Genomic DNA, 18876 nt, shown 5'->3' with positions numbered 1-18876 from the left:
CGTGTCCTGCCAGATCGCCCTCAGTGTTTCCTCCCCTGGCACAGCTCCAGGCAGGAGCCATGGTCCCTGGGCCCATCCGATGAAGCAGACCAGGCTCCCATAGCCGATCCAACGCCAGCGCTCCCAGCCAGACACCTTCGACATACCTCCTCCGCACTCCACACGATGATGCAGACCCAGACAAAAACACTGCACAGTCGATGCTAGGCGAGGCCGCCACCAGACCGCCTCAGTGTTTCCTCTCGGGTACAGCTCCAGGCAGGGCCATACAGCTCCGGAAAGGTCCGTAAGCTCTCTCAGCTGATCCGATGCCAGCTCTCCCAGCCATTAAACGAAAAAAAAAAATAAAAAAATCGATGAACAAAATAAAAAAACTTCACATGAAGACACAAACTTAGACGTGGACAAAGACACCGCATAGTCGGCACTGGGTGAGGCCGCCGCAAATGCGAGTTGGTCCTTACTGAGAGCCGTGAGAGCTTTCCTCTCATCTCTACTGATGTTGGACGGTGGCGCCTTCGCATTGCTGAGGCAGGCTGAAACTTTCGTCCACAGTTGCTCCACTTCCGGGTCCACGATGTTGTTTTTATGGATCGCTGATTCCGTGGCTGTGATCAGTTTCACTAGCGGGATTTCCCTTGGCGTGACAGCAAAACTCAGCCTCTCAGCAAGGATGTCGTTCTCCACCTGGGTGAGTTGTCTGTCAAACAGATTCTTTACCTACTTGGCCACATCGCCAGCATGTGTCTGGTGTCTGTCCATCTCTCTGTCTGCCGTCGAGGTCGCCCTCCATTGTCTGCCGTGAAGCAAGTAGGTTGAACTTCTTTTGCTGCCTGGTTTTCGACTTTCCGTGTTGTGCTAGACGAGCCTTATCCGTAAACTCAATCACATGTTGGAAAGTGGTCTCATCTAGACGCCACGTGAGCCTCTGTTGGATCTGCTCCTCTTTGGCTTTCAAAGCGTCGATGGTAAAATTAGTGTGTCACACCCATTCGTTCAACAGCTGGCTCTGTGCCTTCTGGAGGATCTGGTTAGCTCGGTGGCCCTTGACCGAAGATTTCAATTGCAGGCTCTTAGGTGTAATCTGTCTACACCTAAGGCTGAATCTCAGGTGGCTCCTGTAGTCTGCTGTTTTAAGCGCCCTTTGCTCATACTCACGTACAAGTTTAAGGCAATCCTCACTGAACTGAGTCACAATGTCTTAATGCATGCTCAATAATCCAGGGAAAAAAATCAAAGAAAGTTGAATCAGTTCATCTGGACACAACGTTTATTGAGACACATGGCCATTGAAACTCTAGTTTATGGTCACGGCAATTTGCACATGAAACCGGTCGTTGGTTTCGGTCGTTATGCCACTGTGTTGTCTATTAGGGTGGGGATACCTGCAGTCAGTTGAGACTGAAGAGGTCATTTAGATGAGTGATGAAACGTTTCTCTCTCGGTAAATGTTGTGTCCAGATGAACTGGTTCAATTTTTTTGATTTTTTTTTCTACCTGGATTATTAAAGATAAAAAGACATAAGGAGATATGGAAAAGCTGTATGTGTTCACAAGATTTTTTTGGTGGGAAGACCTTTCGGAAGAGCTGCTTTCTTTGCTTCCTCTGTCTGCGCACACAGCTGGGGAAATCATCTTTAATGAATTGACACAGTTCTTTGAGAAGAATGGCTTGGATGTGAGCAAAATTGTGTCATCGATGGGGCTCCATCAATGGTGGGAGAACGCAAGGGCTCGATAAGCAGGCTGGCCGCTGTTAACCCAGCGCTCTTAGCATTTCATTGCATTATTCACAAATCGGTGTTGTGCACTAAACTGTTTGGGGAAATGAAACAGGCGATGGATACTGTGATGAGGCTGGTAAATTTCGTTTGCGGGAGTTCTAGTCTGCAACATCGCCTTTTCAGAGTGTTGCTGGAGGACATGTCAGCAGAACACAAGGATCTTTTGCTGCATAACGATGTTCGCTGGCTGAGCAAGGCTTTGTGTTGGAGAGTGCATGCGACCTGTGCGATGAGCTTGTGATATATATATATATATATATATATATATATATATATATATATATATATATATATATATCCAGACTGAGGAGCCAAAAAGCCCAATAATATCAGAGGTTTTTAAGTGACAATAAGGGGATGGCATATGTTATTTGTGTGTGTGACATTATATCTCATCTAAATCACCTTAATCTGCAATTACAAGGCAAGAACCACACTGTTGCACACATGTACGAGGTGACTGAAGCTTTCTGGTCAAAGCTGAACCTTTTGGAGAGAGACATTCATTGGAGAAAGTTGCACTTTCCACATGTGTGGGATGGATGAAGGATTTTGTGACGGGCCTGGCAGAAAACTCCCAAGGAACGATTTGAAAGCTACCCTAAACTCTCAGGCGACATCCTCCTCTCCCCGAGACAGCCGTTTTCTGTTTTGGCTGATGGCCAGTGGAGGTCTTTGAGGTGGGAACATCTGATTTGCTCAAAGCACAACACAAGGATGTTGGGGGTGAGGGACTTTTGGATCAGCAGGTTCCCCAAGCTCGATTCAAAAACATGAGCGCTACTGCAATGCTCCTACTCACAATTTTCCCCTCCGCGTACACATGTGAGTCATCGTTTTCTTCAACAAACTCCATCAAGAACCAAGAAAGAAACACGACTCTCCAATGCACATCTTAGCCAGTGCCTCAGGCTTGCCGCAACAGAAAACAGAAGGATTGCCTCCTCCCGTCGATCTCACTTCTTTCACTGACTGGTCAATGAACATCCATTTGTTTTTGTCCATTTGTCCATAATTAAATGGTTGGTTTTGGACTTATTTTGTTTCAAAAAGTGCTTTTTTTTTCTTGTGTGACCCTCAACACAGGCTTTAAGAATCCCAGGCCTAAGTTATTACTACCACCACCACCACCACCACCACTACTACTACTACTACTACTACTACTACTACTAATTATAAAAATAATAATAATTAATTGTAAAAGCAGCAACAACAACATCTGCATATAAAACAACTTTTGCTGGTGTAATGAAAAAAACAAAAAAGCTCCAGACATTTCGGCTCTTGGTTTGGCAACATGACATGATTTGGCCCTTGGGGAAAACTAAACGGGGAACCCCGATCTGATGTGTTCACATCTAATCAAAGTGTATTCTCTGTTTATCTGATTCTGTAACAGGGCATTCAAGTCTTGTGGTCCCGGGGGTCCGCCGCACGTTAAAATTGTCGTTGAATGGGACAAAGAAACAAAAGACTAGTAAGTGAAACCTTTCTTCAAGTTCAGCGTGTGCCATCGCAAAACACGTCAGCCTTTAAAGGCGTTAAGTTGTGCCGGTGTGGTATGGCTTATCTGAGGCGTTTACGGGAGATGGTTGTCAGTGTTGAACAAAACCAGTGTCTTCGCCAGTATCGCTGGACAAACGTTTTGCTTCCTGATTATGAGAGACAATGTCAAGCTGAGCACAAAAATAACTTCAGATTTGCTGTATCACGTAAGAATTTGGAGAAACATTAAAGTAACTTTTATTGAATTTAACATGTTTAATTGCTTAATGATGCTGACACATTGTGTCAGTATTGTGACATATTGTGTTAGTTCAGCTGAGCTTAAAATGCTTTGCAGCTGATTTTCGTTTGTACTCAGCATCTGGCTCCTCTCGTGTCAGTGTTCAGCAATAGTCGCCCAGCATTGATGGATTCCAGTTTCCCTGATGCCTCTTTTCCGTGGTCGCAATGTCCTGGTGAAATCGTTCACCATGTTCGTCCCTGACTGCACCAAGATCAGCCGGGAAGAAGTCCAAGTGTGGATGCAGAAAATGAATTTTCAATAGCATGTTGCACTTCAGGGCGGCACGGTGGCACAGTGGTTAGCGCGGTCGCCTCACAGCAAGAAGGTCCTGGGTTCGAGCCCCGGGGTAGTCTAACCTTGAGGGTCGTCCCAGGTCGTCCTGTGTGGAGTTTGCATGTTCTCCCTATGTCTGCGTGGGTTTCCTCCGGGGGCTTCGGTTTACTCCCACAGTCCAAAGACATGTAGGTCAGATGAATTGGCTATACTAAATTGTCCCTTGGTGTGTGTAGGTGTGTGTGTGTATGTCGGCCCTGTGATAGTCTGGCAGCTTGTCCAGGGTGTCTTCCTGCCTGCCGCCCAATGACTGCTGGGATAGGCTCCAGCATCCCCGCGACCCTGAGAGCAGGATAAGCGGTTCGGAAAATGGATGGATGGATGTATGTTGCACTTCCTGCTTTTGTGTGCTTTAAGCATGTTGTCAAGCAGCTCAGTGTAGTTTGGTGCTCTGTAGTTGTCAAGAAATTTCTCAACAACACCCTCAAATGCCTTCCATGCAGTTTTCTCTGGCCCCACTAGGAGATCTTCTAACTCCCTGTCATTGATGACCTGTCTGATTTGTGGACCAACAAAAACGCCTTCCTTAATCTTGGCATCAGTTATTCTTGGCAACATCCGTCTCCATCCGTCCATCCATCCATTATCCAAACCGCTTATCCTGCACAGGGTCACGGGGATGCTGGATGCGGGGACATCTGTCTCAAATAGCGAAATCCATCACCTTCTTTGTTCATTGCCCTCACAGAATGTTTCATCAATCCGAGTTTTATATGAAGAGGGGGCAGAAATATCGTTGTTGGGTTGGCAAGTGGTTTATGTGGCACGCTTTTCTGCCCTGGAACGAAACGCTTACGGAGCGGCCAGTTCTTTTTAATGTAATGTAGCACGGCTTTAGCACGGCTATCCCATTCACATAGGAAGCAACAGTACTTTGTATATCCGAGCTGCGTTCCTAGTAGAATGCCAACACTTTTAGATCACCACAGATGGTCCAGTCGTAATTGTTGTACTCTATGTGTTTCAACAACAGTTCCATGTTATTATAGGTCTCTTTCATGTGTACTGCATCGCCAATGGGTACTGAAGGGTGGACACTGCCATTGTGTAACAGGACAGCTTTCAGGCTTAACTTTGACGAATCTATAAAAAGACGCCATTGTTGTGAGTCATGCACACAACCCAAAGCCACGAACAATCCGTCAATGTCGGTGCAGAAACAGAGGTTGTCAACTTGTGTAAAGAAGTTTGTCAAATGTTCTTGACGGTTCCGGAAGATAGAAATCTTTGTACCTGGTGACAGCAAACCCCATCCTTGCAATCTTGAACCAAGTAGTTCTGCTTTATCTTTTGACAGATCTTAAGTCCCTGACCAGGGGTCTCATTTATAACCGTTGCGTACGCACAACACGGAGCCTGAAAGAGGTGTACGCCACTTCCCACGCAAAATTTGTGATCGATGAAAACAAACTTGACAGGAGAATGTGCGCACCTGTATATAAACGCAGATGGTGAGGTGGTGAATTGAAGCCAGATTGTATAATGATGCCTCTCACACATTTGAGTCCGATTTTTTTTTTTTTTTTTGCTCACGCCATTTTTGGCTTTTGTGCACACGCACACTTTTAGTAAGGATCCTACACACTCTTTATAAATGAGACCCCAGGTCATTTAATTCTGGCTGTGTTATCAGATGAGGATAACCAGGCATAAACATCTGGATCAATGTTGTTTCCCCCATCTGGTTCATGTGTTGTGGCACCTTCATCTGCCTCATCTAGGCTCCATGTCTCTGGTGGCTTCAGTACTGGCAAACTGTTATCATGTGGCCCTGGTCTCGTGGCTGAGGGCAGATTGCGGTATTCAGTAGATTTCTTATTTTTAGTAGAGAAGCCAGATACATTGGTCTGACGGAACATGATCCTTCTGTTCTCATCACATCATTGGGACTGTAAATGGCATTGACTTCCGAGTACCTCTGAGCCAAGCTCTCAGGTTGCCTGCACAAGTTGCACAATAAATGTGAGGATCCCAGGGTTTCTCTTGGTCACCAATTAGATCCGAAGTCGAGCTCATAGGCTTTCTTAATAAGCGCAGTCATGGCGCGTCTTTGAGCCTTAAGCGTATACTCGCCACAGATGTAACAGAATGTATCGCAGCTGTTGCAACACCGACAACACATTTCTGCTTTATTAAGTCTTCTCGAAGACAGTAAATCCTATTGTTAAGTATACTCACTATGCTATTGCCTTAAGAACACGTGCATCAACATGTGTCCAAATAGCGTCTGTAAATGTGAGCAGCTTGTATAGCCTGTCTGTCAGCATCTAACCTTACTAAGCAGGCCCAGGTATGCCTAACACAACATTTGCATAGCACCTACACTGAGTGCATGCCCAGTCATGCTTGGACTGACCAAAACAGCTTTGTGGGCAATATACTAGTAGACTTAAATATGATGGGAAATCGCAAAATAGGTTACATCTGCAAAACCGTATGTGATAGGAAAATTTTAAGATGATTTTGTGATCAGCAGCCCAAAATCGATAAAATACACCCAAAGGTGTTCAGGAAGCAAAATCTTGGTTGTCCAGTAAACAGAATGACTCGACAAAGGGGTTGCAAGTCAAATCTCGTCCTTTTTGTTAAAATGATACATGCCTATCATGATACGTGGTAACTGCAGTGTTGTGTGAGCTCCATTCAAAAAGAACGAGAGTCAGCAGTGCGGTTGTGTTGGCACATAATGTGGCTTGGTGTGGCTCACAGCAAAAAGGTCCTGGGTTCAATTTCCACCTGGGGCAGCAGTGTGGACATTGGGGGAGTTGCATGTTCTCCCCGAGCTCACATGGGTTCCCTCCAACGTCCACAAAAATGAACCCCAATAAAAACATGCAGAATGCTCTCATGCCCTTTCCCTGACCATGACATGGATATCCACTTGGAATCGGTCCCTGAGTACTGAAGAAAAGGGCTGTCCACTGCTCCTGGCTGGCCCTGGAGGAAGGACAACAGGATGGGAAAAATGCAGAAGTAACATTTCTTCAGCCACCCCTCCTTGCATGCGTATATGTGTGTTCCGTTGTGCAGCTATAAGACGAATAAAGTCTGTCTCTCTCTCTCTCTCTCTCTCTCTCTCTCTCTCTCTCTCTCTCTCTCTCTCTCTCTCTCTCTCTCTCTCTCTCTCTCTCTCTCTCTCACCTACCCCCACCGAGTACATATAAACCTAGTCGAACCTGAGTTTTACTTATGGATGTTTTACTATCTGTGGGTAAAGGTCTTCTACAAGCTTGTTCTGTCATATCTGCTTGTTAGACACAACAACTTCGCTCTTCTTCAAGCGCAACACTATCTGCCCTCTTCTTCCTCATTTGGCTGCTATGATGAAGATGAAACACACCCAGCAAAGTCCTCTTTTACAGTAGCTACTAAAATGAACAACTGCGAAATAATACATGATTTGAATTGTCATGAATTTGCTATTGTCTTCAAATACAAGTCATAACAAAAGTAATAAAATGAACATTTGTTTGTATTTGAATGAATTGTTGCTTGAAGAAAACCTGTATTTGTTTCGTTTTTTTTTTCCATTTATTTCTAGATAGATTTAATATTTTCCAAGTCTCTGCTCAGCATCTGCGAGTCAGAAGCGGTTTTAGACATTTAAGTGGGTGAATCTATAAAAGTCTTGTTCTGGTTGAACAGTGTCTGCCAGCAGAGATTTCTTCCTTTTCAACATCAGACATTCTGGTGTTTTTTCGGGCCCCGCATGACATCGGTGTGTCTTATTCTTTGTTCTTCCATCAGTCTTTTCAAACGCACTGAGGACGAGTACATCCCCAATGCTGAGAGTGTCCGGCAGACCAAGGAGCAGCACCTGCAGCCTCAGACCTGCTCCCTGGCCCAGTGCTTCCAGCTGTACACCAAGGAAGAACAGGTCACTTTCTTGTATTCTATTCTATTCATCTCTGTTCCATTCTGTTCAGTCCTATTATTTTTGTTTTGGAATTTTTAAAACTTCATAAGATAGTCACAGTGGAGGCAGACAGTAAATGGGGCGAGAGAGAGGGGTGTAAGACATGCAACAAGGTCACCAGCTGGATTCGAACCGGCAATGGTTGTGACCATGTGGCCATATGGTATGCACTCTAACCATTCAGCTACGGAGGTGCCAGTTCTATTCTTTTCTGTCATGTTCTATTCTGCTCTGCTCTAGTCTGTTCTGTTCTATTCTACTCTGTTCTGTTCTGTTCTATTCTACTCTGTTCTGAACTATTCTGCTCTTTTCTATTCTATTCTATTCTTCTCTGAGACAGAAGGTTAGAATGGTGCAATGCTTTCAGAAAGAGTAGGAACATTCTCGTCAGTAGGACAAAACAAAGGGATTACTGCTAAGACCTACAATTATCAATAAATTGAGACTGAGACCCTCCCAAAAGAGGTTAGTTGTGACAATTCCAAGAAGGACGTCAAATTACCAAAGAAACAAGACAACTAGTTGAAAGCTAATGAGAACAGATGGTTTTTCAGTTTAGATATGATAAAGTCTACAGTGTCAGATTCTCTGATGGTGGCTAGGAGACTATTCCAAAGAGAGTTGATGTGGTAAGAGAAGGCCCTGCTGCCTGCAAACGTCTGTTTAACTGTAGGGACAGAGCGGAGAACGGAGGGCACGAGAAGGTACTTAAGGCTATGTAATTACTACTACTATTTTTGGCTGCTCCCGTTAGGGGTCGCCACAGTGGATCATCCGTTTCCATCTCTTCCTGTCTTCTTCAACTTCCTCTGTCACACCAGCCATCTGCATGTCCTCTCCCTCACCACATCCATAAAACTCCTCTTTGGCCCTCCTATATAAGGCTGTATAACATCTGACAAACATGAGAGAGCAATCCTATTAAGTATTTTAAAGGTTAAACGTAGTACTTTAAAGTCAGATCTAGCATGAACAGAGAGCCAGTGAAGGGAGGCTGGAATCGGCATGATATGGTCAACTTTTTTGTTTTAGTTAATATTATAGCAGCAACATTTTGTACCAGCTGAAGGTTTTTAGTGCTAGCACGTGGCAGGCCATGAAAAAAGACATTGCAGTAATTTAATCTGGATGAAACAAAAGCATGGATCAGGATCTCAGCATCAGCCATGGTCTGTAAAGACAGAATTTTGGCAATGTTTCATTGGTGAAAAAAGATGGTCTTGGTGATTTCGCTAATGTGAAATTCAAAAGATAGGGACTGGTCAAAAATAATACCAAGATTTTAGGCTTTTGAATTTTGGGAGAGCAAATAGTTATCAAGAAATACCCATTCTTGGAAATATGAATGAATGAATGCCTTTATTTGTCATTGCACAGCTGTACAATGGAATTAAGTGCAACTCCCCAGTGGTACAACAAGATTAAATAAATAAATATAGCGTTTTTTTCCCAAAACCGTCAATGGTGTTGAGTGCTCTACTAATGAGGAGCGGAATATCAACAAGGATACATGAAAAAGGATTTTAATGCATAGCAGTACAGGCCTGCTATGCATTAAAATCTTTTTTTCCTGTATCCTTGTTGATATATATATATATATACAAATAGGACTTTGTCTTGCGGGGCCGATAACCAGCATCGCAGTTTTTTCAGAATTAAGTAGTAAGAAGTTAGATGACATCCAAGAACAGCAAAGGACCAAGAACTGAGCCCTGGGGTACACCATATTTTGCTGCAGAGAAATCAGATGTAAGATTAAGCCAAGACAGAGCATGACCTTAAACACTAGGCAATTCTCAAGGCAGTCCAACAGTGTACCATGATCAATGGTGTCAAAAGCCACGCTAAGATCAAGCAAAAGTAGTACTGACGTGGAATTGGAATCCATTGCAAGCAATAGGTCGTTCACCACTTTTGTGAGTGCAGTTTCAGTGGAATGACAGGCTCTAAATGCAGATTGAAATGGTTCAAAGAGATTGTTGTTGGAAAGATAGGCCGAAGGTGATCAGCTACAACTCTTTTCGGAGATGAAAGGTAGTTGTTTGGAAACCTCTGATCAAGATTTGCTTTCTTTTAGAAGTTTAACTAAGGTAGTTTTAAAACTAGTAGGAACACTGCCAGAGGTAAGAGATGAATTTATAATATGTTTTATCAGAGGACCCAGGAACCGCCAAAGTTCTTTGAAAAGTTTAGCAGGGAGGGGTCAAGAAGTCAAGCTGTAGATCTGGCCACCAAAGCCAGCTTGAACAATGTTTCGAGTATGACAGTCTCAAAACATGAACACACAGGGACAGTCAGAGTCCTTATAAGAAAGTAGAATCACAGGGTCTGTAAGTAGACTATTTTTTTTCTAATATCCCCAATTTTACTGTCAAATAATTCCAGGAAATCATGGGTGGTAAAAGGGGAACAAATAGTAGAAGGTTTCTTTAGAGTAAGTATAGCTGTAGTGTCAAAGAGAAATCTAGGCTTGTGTTTATTGACACTAATTAGGGGAGAAAAATGTGCTGCTTTAGTTGTTGACGGTGCTCGCTTATAACTTAACAGACAGTTGTGCCACGCAAGATGAAAGACTTCAAGGTGGATTTATGCCGTTTCTGCTCAAGTTTCCTCCAGTGAACCAGGGGTCTAATTTTGGTAGCTAGAGATGCCACTGACTCGAGAAGATTAGAAAGAGTTGCATTTAGGTCACTAGTAAAGTTATCGACAGAGCCAGTTAATACAGTGAAAGGAGCCAGGGCCTCTGGCATTCTACCACCAAGTGCTATCTGGGTTTATGGGCCGATATGATGGGTGCTGAACATGTTGGTGCCACAGCTCTGAGGACAAGAAAATGTCACCTGAAATTTGATAAGAAAGTGGTCTGACACAGCAGATGTAAGAGGAGAGATGGTCAGATCTGAAACGACTACACCACTTTCTAGAATCTGATTAAGATTGTTGCCACTGTGATGGGTGGCACACTGAACCAAACCAAAGGTATCAAGAACTGCTGAAAAAGCCTTACCAAGAGGGTAGGATGTTTTATTTAGATGGATATTGAAATCACCAAGAATTAAGGTATAGTCAGCACAAGTAGCAAGGTCTGACAGAATTTCTGTGAAGTCATCTAAAAATTAGGAGTTCGGCCGAGGTGGCTGGTAGAGAACAAGTTAAAATGGCAGGAGTTCATTAACCTGGACAAAGCTATCCATGGCTGTTGCAGAGGGAGACATGAATAATGCCTCAAAAGATTCAAATTGAGTATCAGATTTTGAGCCAAGATTAAAGATGGAGTTATAAATTAAGGGAACACCACCACATTGTTTGGTAGCTTGAGTAGCATGAGCACTAGTGTAGTCAGGCGGTGAGGCATCATTTAGTGGTAAGAAAACATTTGGTTTCAGCAAAGTTTCGCATAACCTGAGCATATAAAAACTATGCCCCAGGATCAAGTCATTTACCACTATTGCTTTGGTAGACAGTAGTCTGATATTGATAAAGCCAATTTTCAGGGGTTGTGTACTACCAGGGTTTGCTGGGATAGGCCTTTGATTGGGGCTAGCAGTGGATGAGGTAATTTTAATTGAGGCAAGATGTTTAAGGGTAACAATAGAGGAATTGGGAGGCCTCCACGTCAAGGGAGATATAGAGTTGTGATTTGGTGAGATGATTTGTGATACACATTGTCACTGCCAGAAGTAAATATCGTAATTAGATTGTTGTGGTTAGCTTTTGGTGTGCAAAAAACTTGCACATGATACGGTGGGGGAAGGAGACAGTCTCCATCTGATAAATTACACTATCAATCACCGGAACAGCCCAGGACCCGAGCCAAGTGACCACCATCACCAGGTAGGAAAAAAAAACATTAGTCACACATCTGAGTGAGAGAAGGATATAACATTGAAACAGGATAACAAAATTATATGGATTTATAGATATATAAAGAGATAATGTGATGAGGGGGATGCCAAGCAGTGTCCAGGTGGTGACCACCATCACTGTTGAGACCTGGGAGGAGGACAGACTGCACATGCACACAAGGGAGACTCACATCACACCATTCACACATATAGAAGAAGAGAAAGGAGAAGACATCATTCAGAGACAGAAAAAAAGATGTGAGAGAACAGTTTGCAATAGTCAATAATCTATACTTTATAATTTCATCAGCAGAACAGTGCTTGGTGACTTAATTGAGGCAGAAACCGACCCGACATGCAGTACAGGTTGTGAAGTATTCAATTTAAAGGCAACTAACTGTAGGTTTAAGGCAAAAAAATGAGTTTTAAGTTTGAATTTAAAGGACTCAGCAGACTATCTGACAGCAGCAGGCAGGTTATTCCACAAGAATGGGGCTCGATAGGAAAAGGGCCTGCCACCAGCTGACTTCCTTTTAACTTTGGGTACACACAGGAGCCCTGTATTTTGAGAGTGGAGAGCTCAAGATGGAATGTAAGCTTTCAGGAGATCAGACAAGTATGATGGGGTAAGCCCGTTTGGGATTTAAAAGTCAACAGAAGCACCTTGGATAGAAAGCCAATGAAGGGAGGCAAAATTTGGTGTAATATGGTTTAATTTTCTAGTTTTAGTTTGGATTCTAGCTCCAGCATTTTGAACCATTTGAAGAATTTTAGTACTAGCATGTGGCAGACCTTAAAACAGAACATTACAATAGTCAAGTCTGGATGAAACAAGTGCATGTATTAGAGTCTCTGTGTCACCCATGGACAGGAAAGACTGAATTTTTGCTATGTTACATAAGTGAAAAAGGCAGTTTTGGTGATTTCTTTAACGTGCTTATCAAAGGAAAGGCTGGGATCAAATGTAACACTGAGAGTTTAGGCTGCCACACTTCGTGAAATCCAAGTTGTCGATTGTTATTGTTACTTGATCAAATTCGTGTCTGTGTCTAGCAGGGCCAATGACCAGCATCTCAGTTTCATCCAAATTTAAAAGCAGGAAATTTAGTGATATCCAACTTTTCACAGCAGCTAAGCAGGCCTCTAAATTAGTCATTTGAGTACAACCATCAGCCCGCTGAGTATCATCTGCATAGCAATGGAAATTTATTCCATGACTATATCATTTGGCCAAGAGGTGAATTATAAAGAGAGAAAAGTAGAGGGCCAAGAACTGAACCCTGAGGTATGCCATATTTAATGTCATAGAATTTCAATGTAATATTATTATAGCAGACACAATGTCTTCTTCCAGATAGGTAGGACTTAAGCCAAGAGAGAGCTAAGTCAGAGACACCAAAAGTACAATTTATTCTGTCTAATAGTATACAGTAATCAGTGGTCTCAAAGGCTACACTGAGGTCCAGTAGTAGAAGCACAGAGGTGGAATCACAGACCGTAGCTAGTAAATCGTTCACCACTCTGGGCAGAGCAGTTTCAGTGGAGTGACAAGCTCTGAAAGCCGATTGAAAAGGTTCATAGAGATAATTTTCTTCTATATGAGTTGACAGTTGTTGATACACAACTCTCTCTAGTACTTTAGAAAAGAATGGAAGATTAGAGACTTGTCAAGTTATGAAGAGACCCTGGATCAAGGTGCGGTTTCTTAAGTAGAGGTTTGACCATAGCTGTCTTAAAACTGCTCGGAACTGTTCTATTCTGCTCTGTTCTGTTCAATTCTGCTCTGTTGTATTCTATACTGCTCTGTTCTATTCTATTCTTCTCCGTTCATTCTATTCTGCTGTGTTTTATTTTCCTTTTCTGTTTTATTCTGCTATCTTCTCTTCTATTTTGCTCTGTTCTATTATGTTCTATTTTATTCTGCTGTGTTCTGTTCTTTTCTGTTCTTTTCATTCTACTATTGTGTTCTATTCTGCTCTGTTCTGCTCTTTTTTATTCCGCTTCATTCTTTTCTGTTCTGTTTTGCTTTGTTCATTCCATTCTATTCTATTCCATTTTATTCTGCTTTGTTGTGTTCTGTTCTGTTCATTTTTATTCTGCTCTGCTCTGTTCTGCTCTGATCTGTTCTATTCTATTTCAACTTCAAGAAGCTTTATTAGCATGAAAGGAAATAGCCAATGTTGCCAAAGCTTTTCTAGACTAAAAAATAGCATTAGGGAAAGAAGAGAAAAAAGTTACTTCAATCAGAAATACAGTATACAATAAGCACAAAAGATACAAAGGATTTATGTATATATGACAGGTATAATATAGATATAATATGATAGGTATAATATAGTTTAAATTGAAAATATATTAAGAATTTAATTAGATAAGATATTTATAAGAAACAAGAGAAAATCACAGCAGGAAGTTCATTACTTTCACCTGTTGTTCCAGGTGTAAAACCTCCCCATTTGGAGGCTATAACTGGAGCAACAGGTGAATGTAATGAACTCTCTGGAGGAATGGCAGTCCAGCAATAAATATATTACCTGTGGACCTGATTGAGAACCACTGAGCTAGACTCGTCTGAATTCAATTTATTTTGTTTCAATTCACTGCAGCTCCAGTAAGTTCAGCACAACTTTTAAATCAGTTTCAGTTCAGTTGGATTCACTTCCAATTCAGTTCTGTTTTAATGAGTTCACATTTTCTCGTCTAACCAAGACAATAATGAAATAAATTTTTCATAACTAAAAATTATTCTTATCTGTGAAAAGGTTAAATATCTGAGTTTCATCACCAGCCAGTCAGACTAGCTTGGTCTAGTCAGAAAGGCACAAACTGATGAAGCCTCTTGGATGAGAGGCGAAACGTCTTCACGGATATATAGCAAGTCCAGTTGCACTTGATTCAATTCCTTTGGAAAAATTATTCTTAGTCCCGGATTTCAGTGTCAAAGAGCCAGCCGATGCATGATGAACAAACAACCCCCTCCCCCCAAAAAAATCCTGACTATTGCTGCTTGCCTCTCCGATATAAAGTCATCACTGGATTTAAATACAAGTCTGTTTTCCATCACACCACTCCCAGCTGGCTCCAGATGATGCCTGGCGCTGCCCACACTGCAAGCAGCTCCAACAGGGAAGTATCAAGCTGAGCCTGTGGACGCTGCCAGACATCCTCATCCTTCACCTCAAACGCTTCAGACAGGTACCGCCGCCACCACAGCAGAGACACCGTCAACAAGCAGAAGCATCTAGCATTATTAGCTAGTTAGGGACACACACACACAACACGCACACACATGCACATCTTCCAAAATAAACACAAATGATAGTCAAGGAGGGATTGAAGAGAAACACAGATCTAATGAGAGATGATAGTCATACTTATTATGATACATCTCGTGCTTTCGCTCTCTCTTTCTCTCTCGCTTTCGCTCTCTCTCTCTATTTTGGGAGAGCAAGACAGACAGAAAGGGACAGAAAGCCTGAGAACGGAAGGGAGATAAAGCACATGAGAGAGATGGAGAGGGAGAAAAGAGAGATGGAAACATGGTTACGAGATGATCAAAAGCAGTTTCATGATATGTCTCACCGTATTAAAGGACGATGTGGGATTTTTTTGTGTTTTAACACATTTACTACATATCAATTATATTTTACCAGTACACTCAGGGGTAATATATACTTCCATAAGTATACATTACTCCCAGCCATTTTCCAAAACATACCGAATTTGTTTTTTTTTTGTTTTTTTGGAAAAATTACCCAGTTTCCTTATTTCTTTCAACTCAGATGTTCAGGTGATAAACCCACCATAAGACTCTACTCCAGCTAAAATTTCTGTTGTCCTGAAGAAATCATGGATGTTTGATTTTCCTTTGTAAAATAATCTGTTTTGCAAGAACTGTCCCCCCCCCCCAAAAAAAAACAGCTGCATTGTAAGATGCATTATCCCACATGATAACGAAACTTTGTCAAAAAGATAACCTTACATTGCATCCAGGTGGCGTGATGGTCTATTCCGTTGCCTACCAACATGGGGATCGCCGGTTTGAATCCCTGTGTTACCTCCGGCTTGGTCAGACGTCCCTACAGACACAATTGGCCGTGTCTGCGGGTTGGAAGCCGGATGTGGGTATGTGTCCTGGTTGCTGCACTAGCACCTCCTCTGGTCAGTCGGGGCTCCTGTTTGGGGGGGGGGTATAGCGTGATTCTCCCATGCGCTACGTCCCCCCTGGTGAAACTCCTCACTGTCAGGTGAAAAGAAGCAGCTGGCGACTCCACTTGTATTGGAGTGGGCATGGGGTAGTCTGCACCCCTCCCCAGATCGGCAGAGGAGGAGGAGCAGCGACTGGGGCAGCTCGGAAGAGTGGGGTAATTAGCCAATTACAACTGAGAAGCCCCCCCCCCCAAAAAAAACAAACAAAAAAAACAAAAAAAAACACACAAGTAGGTTTCAGGTCTCTGCATGTTGGTTTTCATGAAGTAGTGAAATAAATAGAAATTTAGAAACTGGTCAGGAGTGATTTAAAGTATACATCATTCATAGATTCATAAAAGGGTTAAAACATGCACAAACAATGGTATGGTCCTTTCAGGGCAGTCGGTTTGCCTTGAGTTTAGCAAGACCAACATGTCTGAAATAGCACATGTTCAAGTCCCTGTGAAAGAGCATTTCCTGTGTAAGGGTTGGTAACAATGCGCACTAACTCGATACCAGCTAAATCCCAATAATGCAATTTAGGCTGCAAGTTGGAATTTGGCCCTGGCTCATAAACACCTGATAGGCACTGAGGTCTTAACCTTGTCTTCCAATCCCCACCCCGCCAGGACGCAGACCGGCGGATGAAGATGCAGAACATGGTGAAGTTTCCACTCATTGGCATGGACATGGCACCCCACATGGTCAAGCGGAGCCAGAGCAGCTGGAGCCTCCCCTCACACTGGTCACCGTGGAGACGACCCTACGGGTTGGGCCGTGATCCCGAGGACTACCTGTATGACCTGTACGCCGTCTGCAACCACCACGGGACCATGCAGGGAGGACACTACACAGGTAGACAGTATCTAGACACGTGATAGAGGGACAGCCAAACAGATGGATGGGTAGATAGAGAAACAGTTTTGTCACATATTTACCAATTTACCAAACACAGAAAGCTGAGTCAGTTCATCTGGACACAACATTTATTGGGAGAAACACTTTATCACTCATCTAAGCGACCTCTTCGGTCTCAACTGACTGCAGGTATCCCCATCCTTATACAGTTATACAGTTGCATAATGACCGAAACCAACGATCGGTTTCATATGCAAATTACCGTGACCATTACCTAGAGTTTCAATGGCCATGTGTACTATTCACAGAAGATTGGGGAATAGTTGCAATCACAGCATTGTAAGATGGTGACAGATGTACTCTTAGGTCTTTTAACACAGATGGCCTCTATGACTCCCCGTTCAAACCAGCGTTCCTCCATATCAAGGATGTGCACATCCTCATTCATGAAAGAGTGGCCACTGGCCTGTAGATGGGTGTAGACTGTGGAGTGCTGACCTGATGTGTTAGTTCTCCTGTGTTGTGCCATCCTCTTGGCCAGCATCTGTTTGATTTCCCCGATGTACAAGTCACGGCAATCCTCCTGGCACTTAACAGCAGACACTGTATTGTTCTGTTTGTGCTGGTGTGACCATTAATTTCCATATGAAACTGATCATTGGTTTCGGTTGTTATGCCACTGTATTGTTTATAAGGGTGGGGATACCTCCAGTCTGAAGAGGTCACTTAGATGGGTGATGACGCGTTTCTCCCAATAAACGTGTGTCCAGATGAACTGATCAACTTTCTGGTATTACTGTACCTGGATTATCGAGCATGCATAAAGATATTTACCAAGCATGATTATATTCATTCAGTGATTGAAAAGGAGCAGGAAGAAGAAAAACTTGTATTCCCTACCCCTTCTTTTAAAATAATAATAACAGACAGACAGACAGAGAGACAGGTTAGTAGGTAGGTCGGTAGGTTGATTGATTGATTAATTTTTACAAGGGAAGCTTGTCGATAAAAGCATCCATGTCTGTGAATGTTCTCATTCATCCAGGTCATGGTTATCCAAAGGAGTTGAATCAAGTGCAACTGGACTTGGTATATATCCGTGAAGATGTTTCACCTCTTGGATGAGAGGCGAAACGTCCTCACGGATACATATACCAAGTCCAGTTGCACTTGATTCAACTCCTTTGGATAAAAGCGTCCATGATTTTTTGCATTATTTCACTGTCTTTTAGCTCACTGTAAGAACTCCATCGATGGGCAGTGGTACTGCTTCGACGACAGTGATGTACACGCCATATCTGATGATGAAGTCTGCAAGCAGACCGCCTACATCTTGTTTTATCAAAGACGTGCCACAATTCCCTCCTGGTCGGCCAACAGCTCTGTTGGAGGTATGCGCAACCTTTGTAAACTCTTTTTAGTTAAATGTAAACCTATGTTAACTCTTATGTGGTTTGTCATGTTAGGTTAGCCTTGTCACCTCACAGCAAGATGGTCCTGGGTTCAATCTCAGCCCTTTTGTGTTGAGTTTGTTCGTTCTCGTTGGTTTCCTCCTGGTCTTACAGTTTTCTCCCACAGTTTAAAAACATACATATTCGATGAATTGGAGTAGGTATGGATGGTGTGTGAGCGACTTTGACTGGGCCCTGTGATGGACTAGTGTCCTACCAGAGGGCTCTAGCCCTCAAACCACACCCTGAATTGCATTAACTATGTATAAAAGATGGATAAACGAATGAATCCCCAACAGAAAATGTTCACACTTATTCGATGGGATGTTTTCTGTATATTCAGCGTCCCTCTCTTCTCATCTGTCAGGGTCCACCAGTTCTTCACTGTGTGAACACTGGATCAGCCGGCTCATGGGAAGCCGCCCACCCAGCCAGGCCTCGTCGGGCTCATCCAGACGCACCTCACTCGCCTCGCTGTCCGAGTCAGCTGAGTTTGGTGGGGAGCGGAGCGAAGATGACGGTGCGTAACATTTGGCTTGAGAGATGATTTTGCAGAATTTGGATGCGGCTACCACCCCACGTTTTCAGCACTATCTCTCAATATATGTTGTAGGGACAACACTCCATTAGCAGCCATAATACTGAGCAGTCTTCTGTGTCTCTGAAATGTCGTAATTGTGTAGGAAAGTGTGTGTGAATGTTAAATCAT

General features: G+C 43.0%; 1 protein-coding gene across 1 annotated transcript in view; it reads left to right on the top strand.

Moving 5' to 3' along the window:
• LOC130127555 (ubiquitin carboxyl-terminal hydrolase 31-like) overlaps positions 1 to 18876 on the top strand; it is a 60227-nt gene that overhangs the window by 36246 nt on the left and 5105 nt on the right. Inside the window, exons 10-15 of the mRNA XM_056297226.1 lie at positions 3184 to 3261; positions 7654 to 7783; positions 14743 to 14862; positions 16488 to 16713; positions 17949 to 18107; positions 18535 to 18687. Coding sequence (XP_056153201.1) covers positions 3184 to 3261; positions 7654 to 7783; positions 14743 to 14862; positions 16488 to 16713; positions 17949 to 18107; positions 18535 to 18687 — 866 coding nt within the window. The remainder of the gene's footprint in view (positions 1 to 3183; positions 3262 to 7653; positions 7784 to 14742; positions 14863 to 16487; positions 16714 to 17948; positions 18108 to 18534; positions 18688 to 18876) is intronic.

Source organism: Lampris incognitus, chromosome 17, assembly GCF_029633865.1.
Source record: "Lampris incognitus isolate fLamInc1 chromosome 17, fLamInc1.hap2, whole genome shotgun sequence".
In the NCBI taxonomy this organism is placed as follows: Eukaryota; Metazoa; Chordata; class Actinopteri; order Lampriformes; family Lampridae; genus Lampris; species Lampris incognitus.
This window is presented reverse-complemented; position numbering and strand designations above follow the sequence as displayed.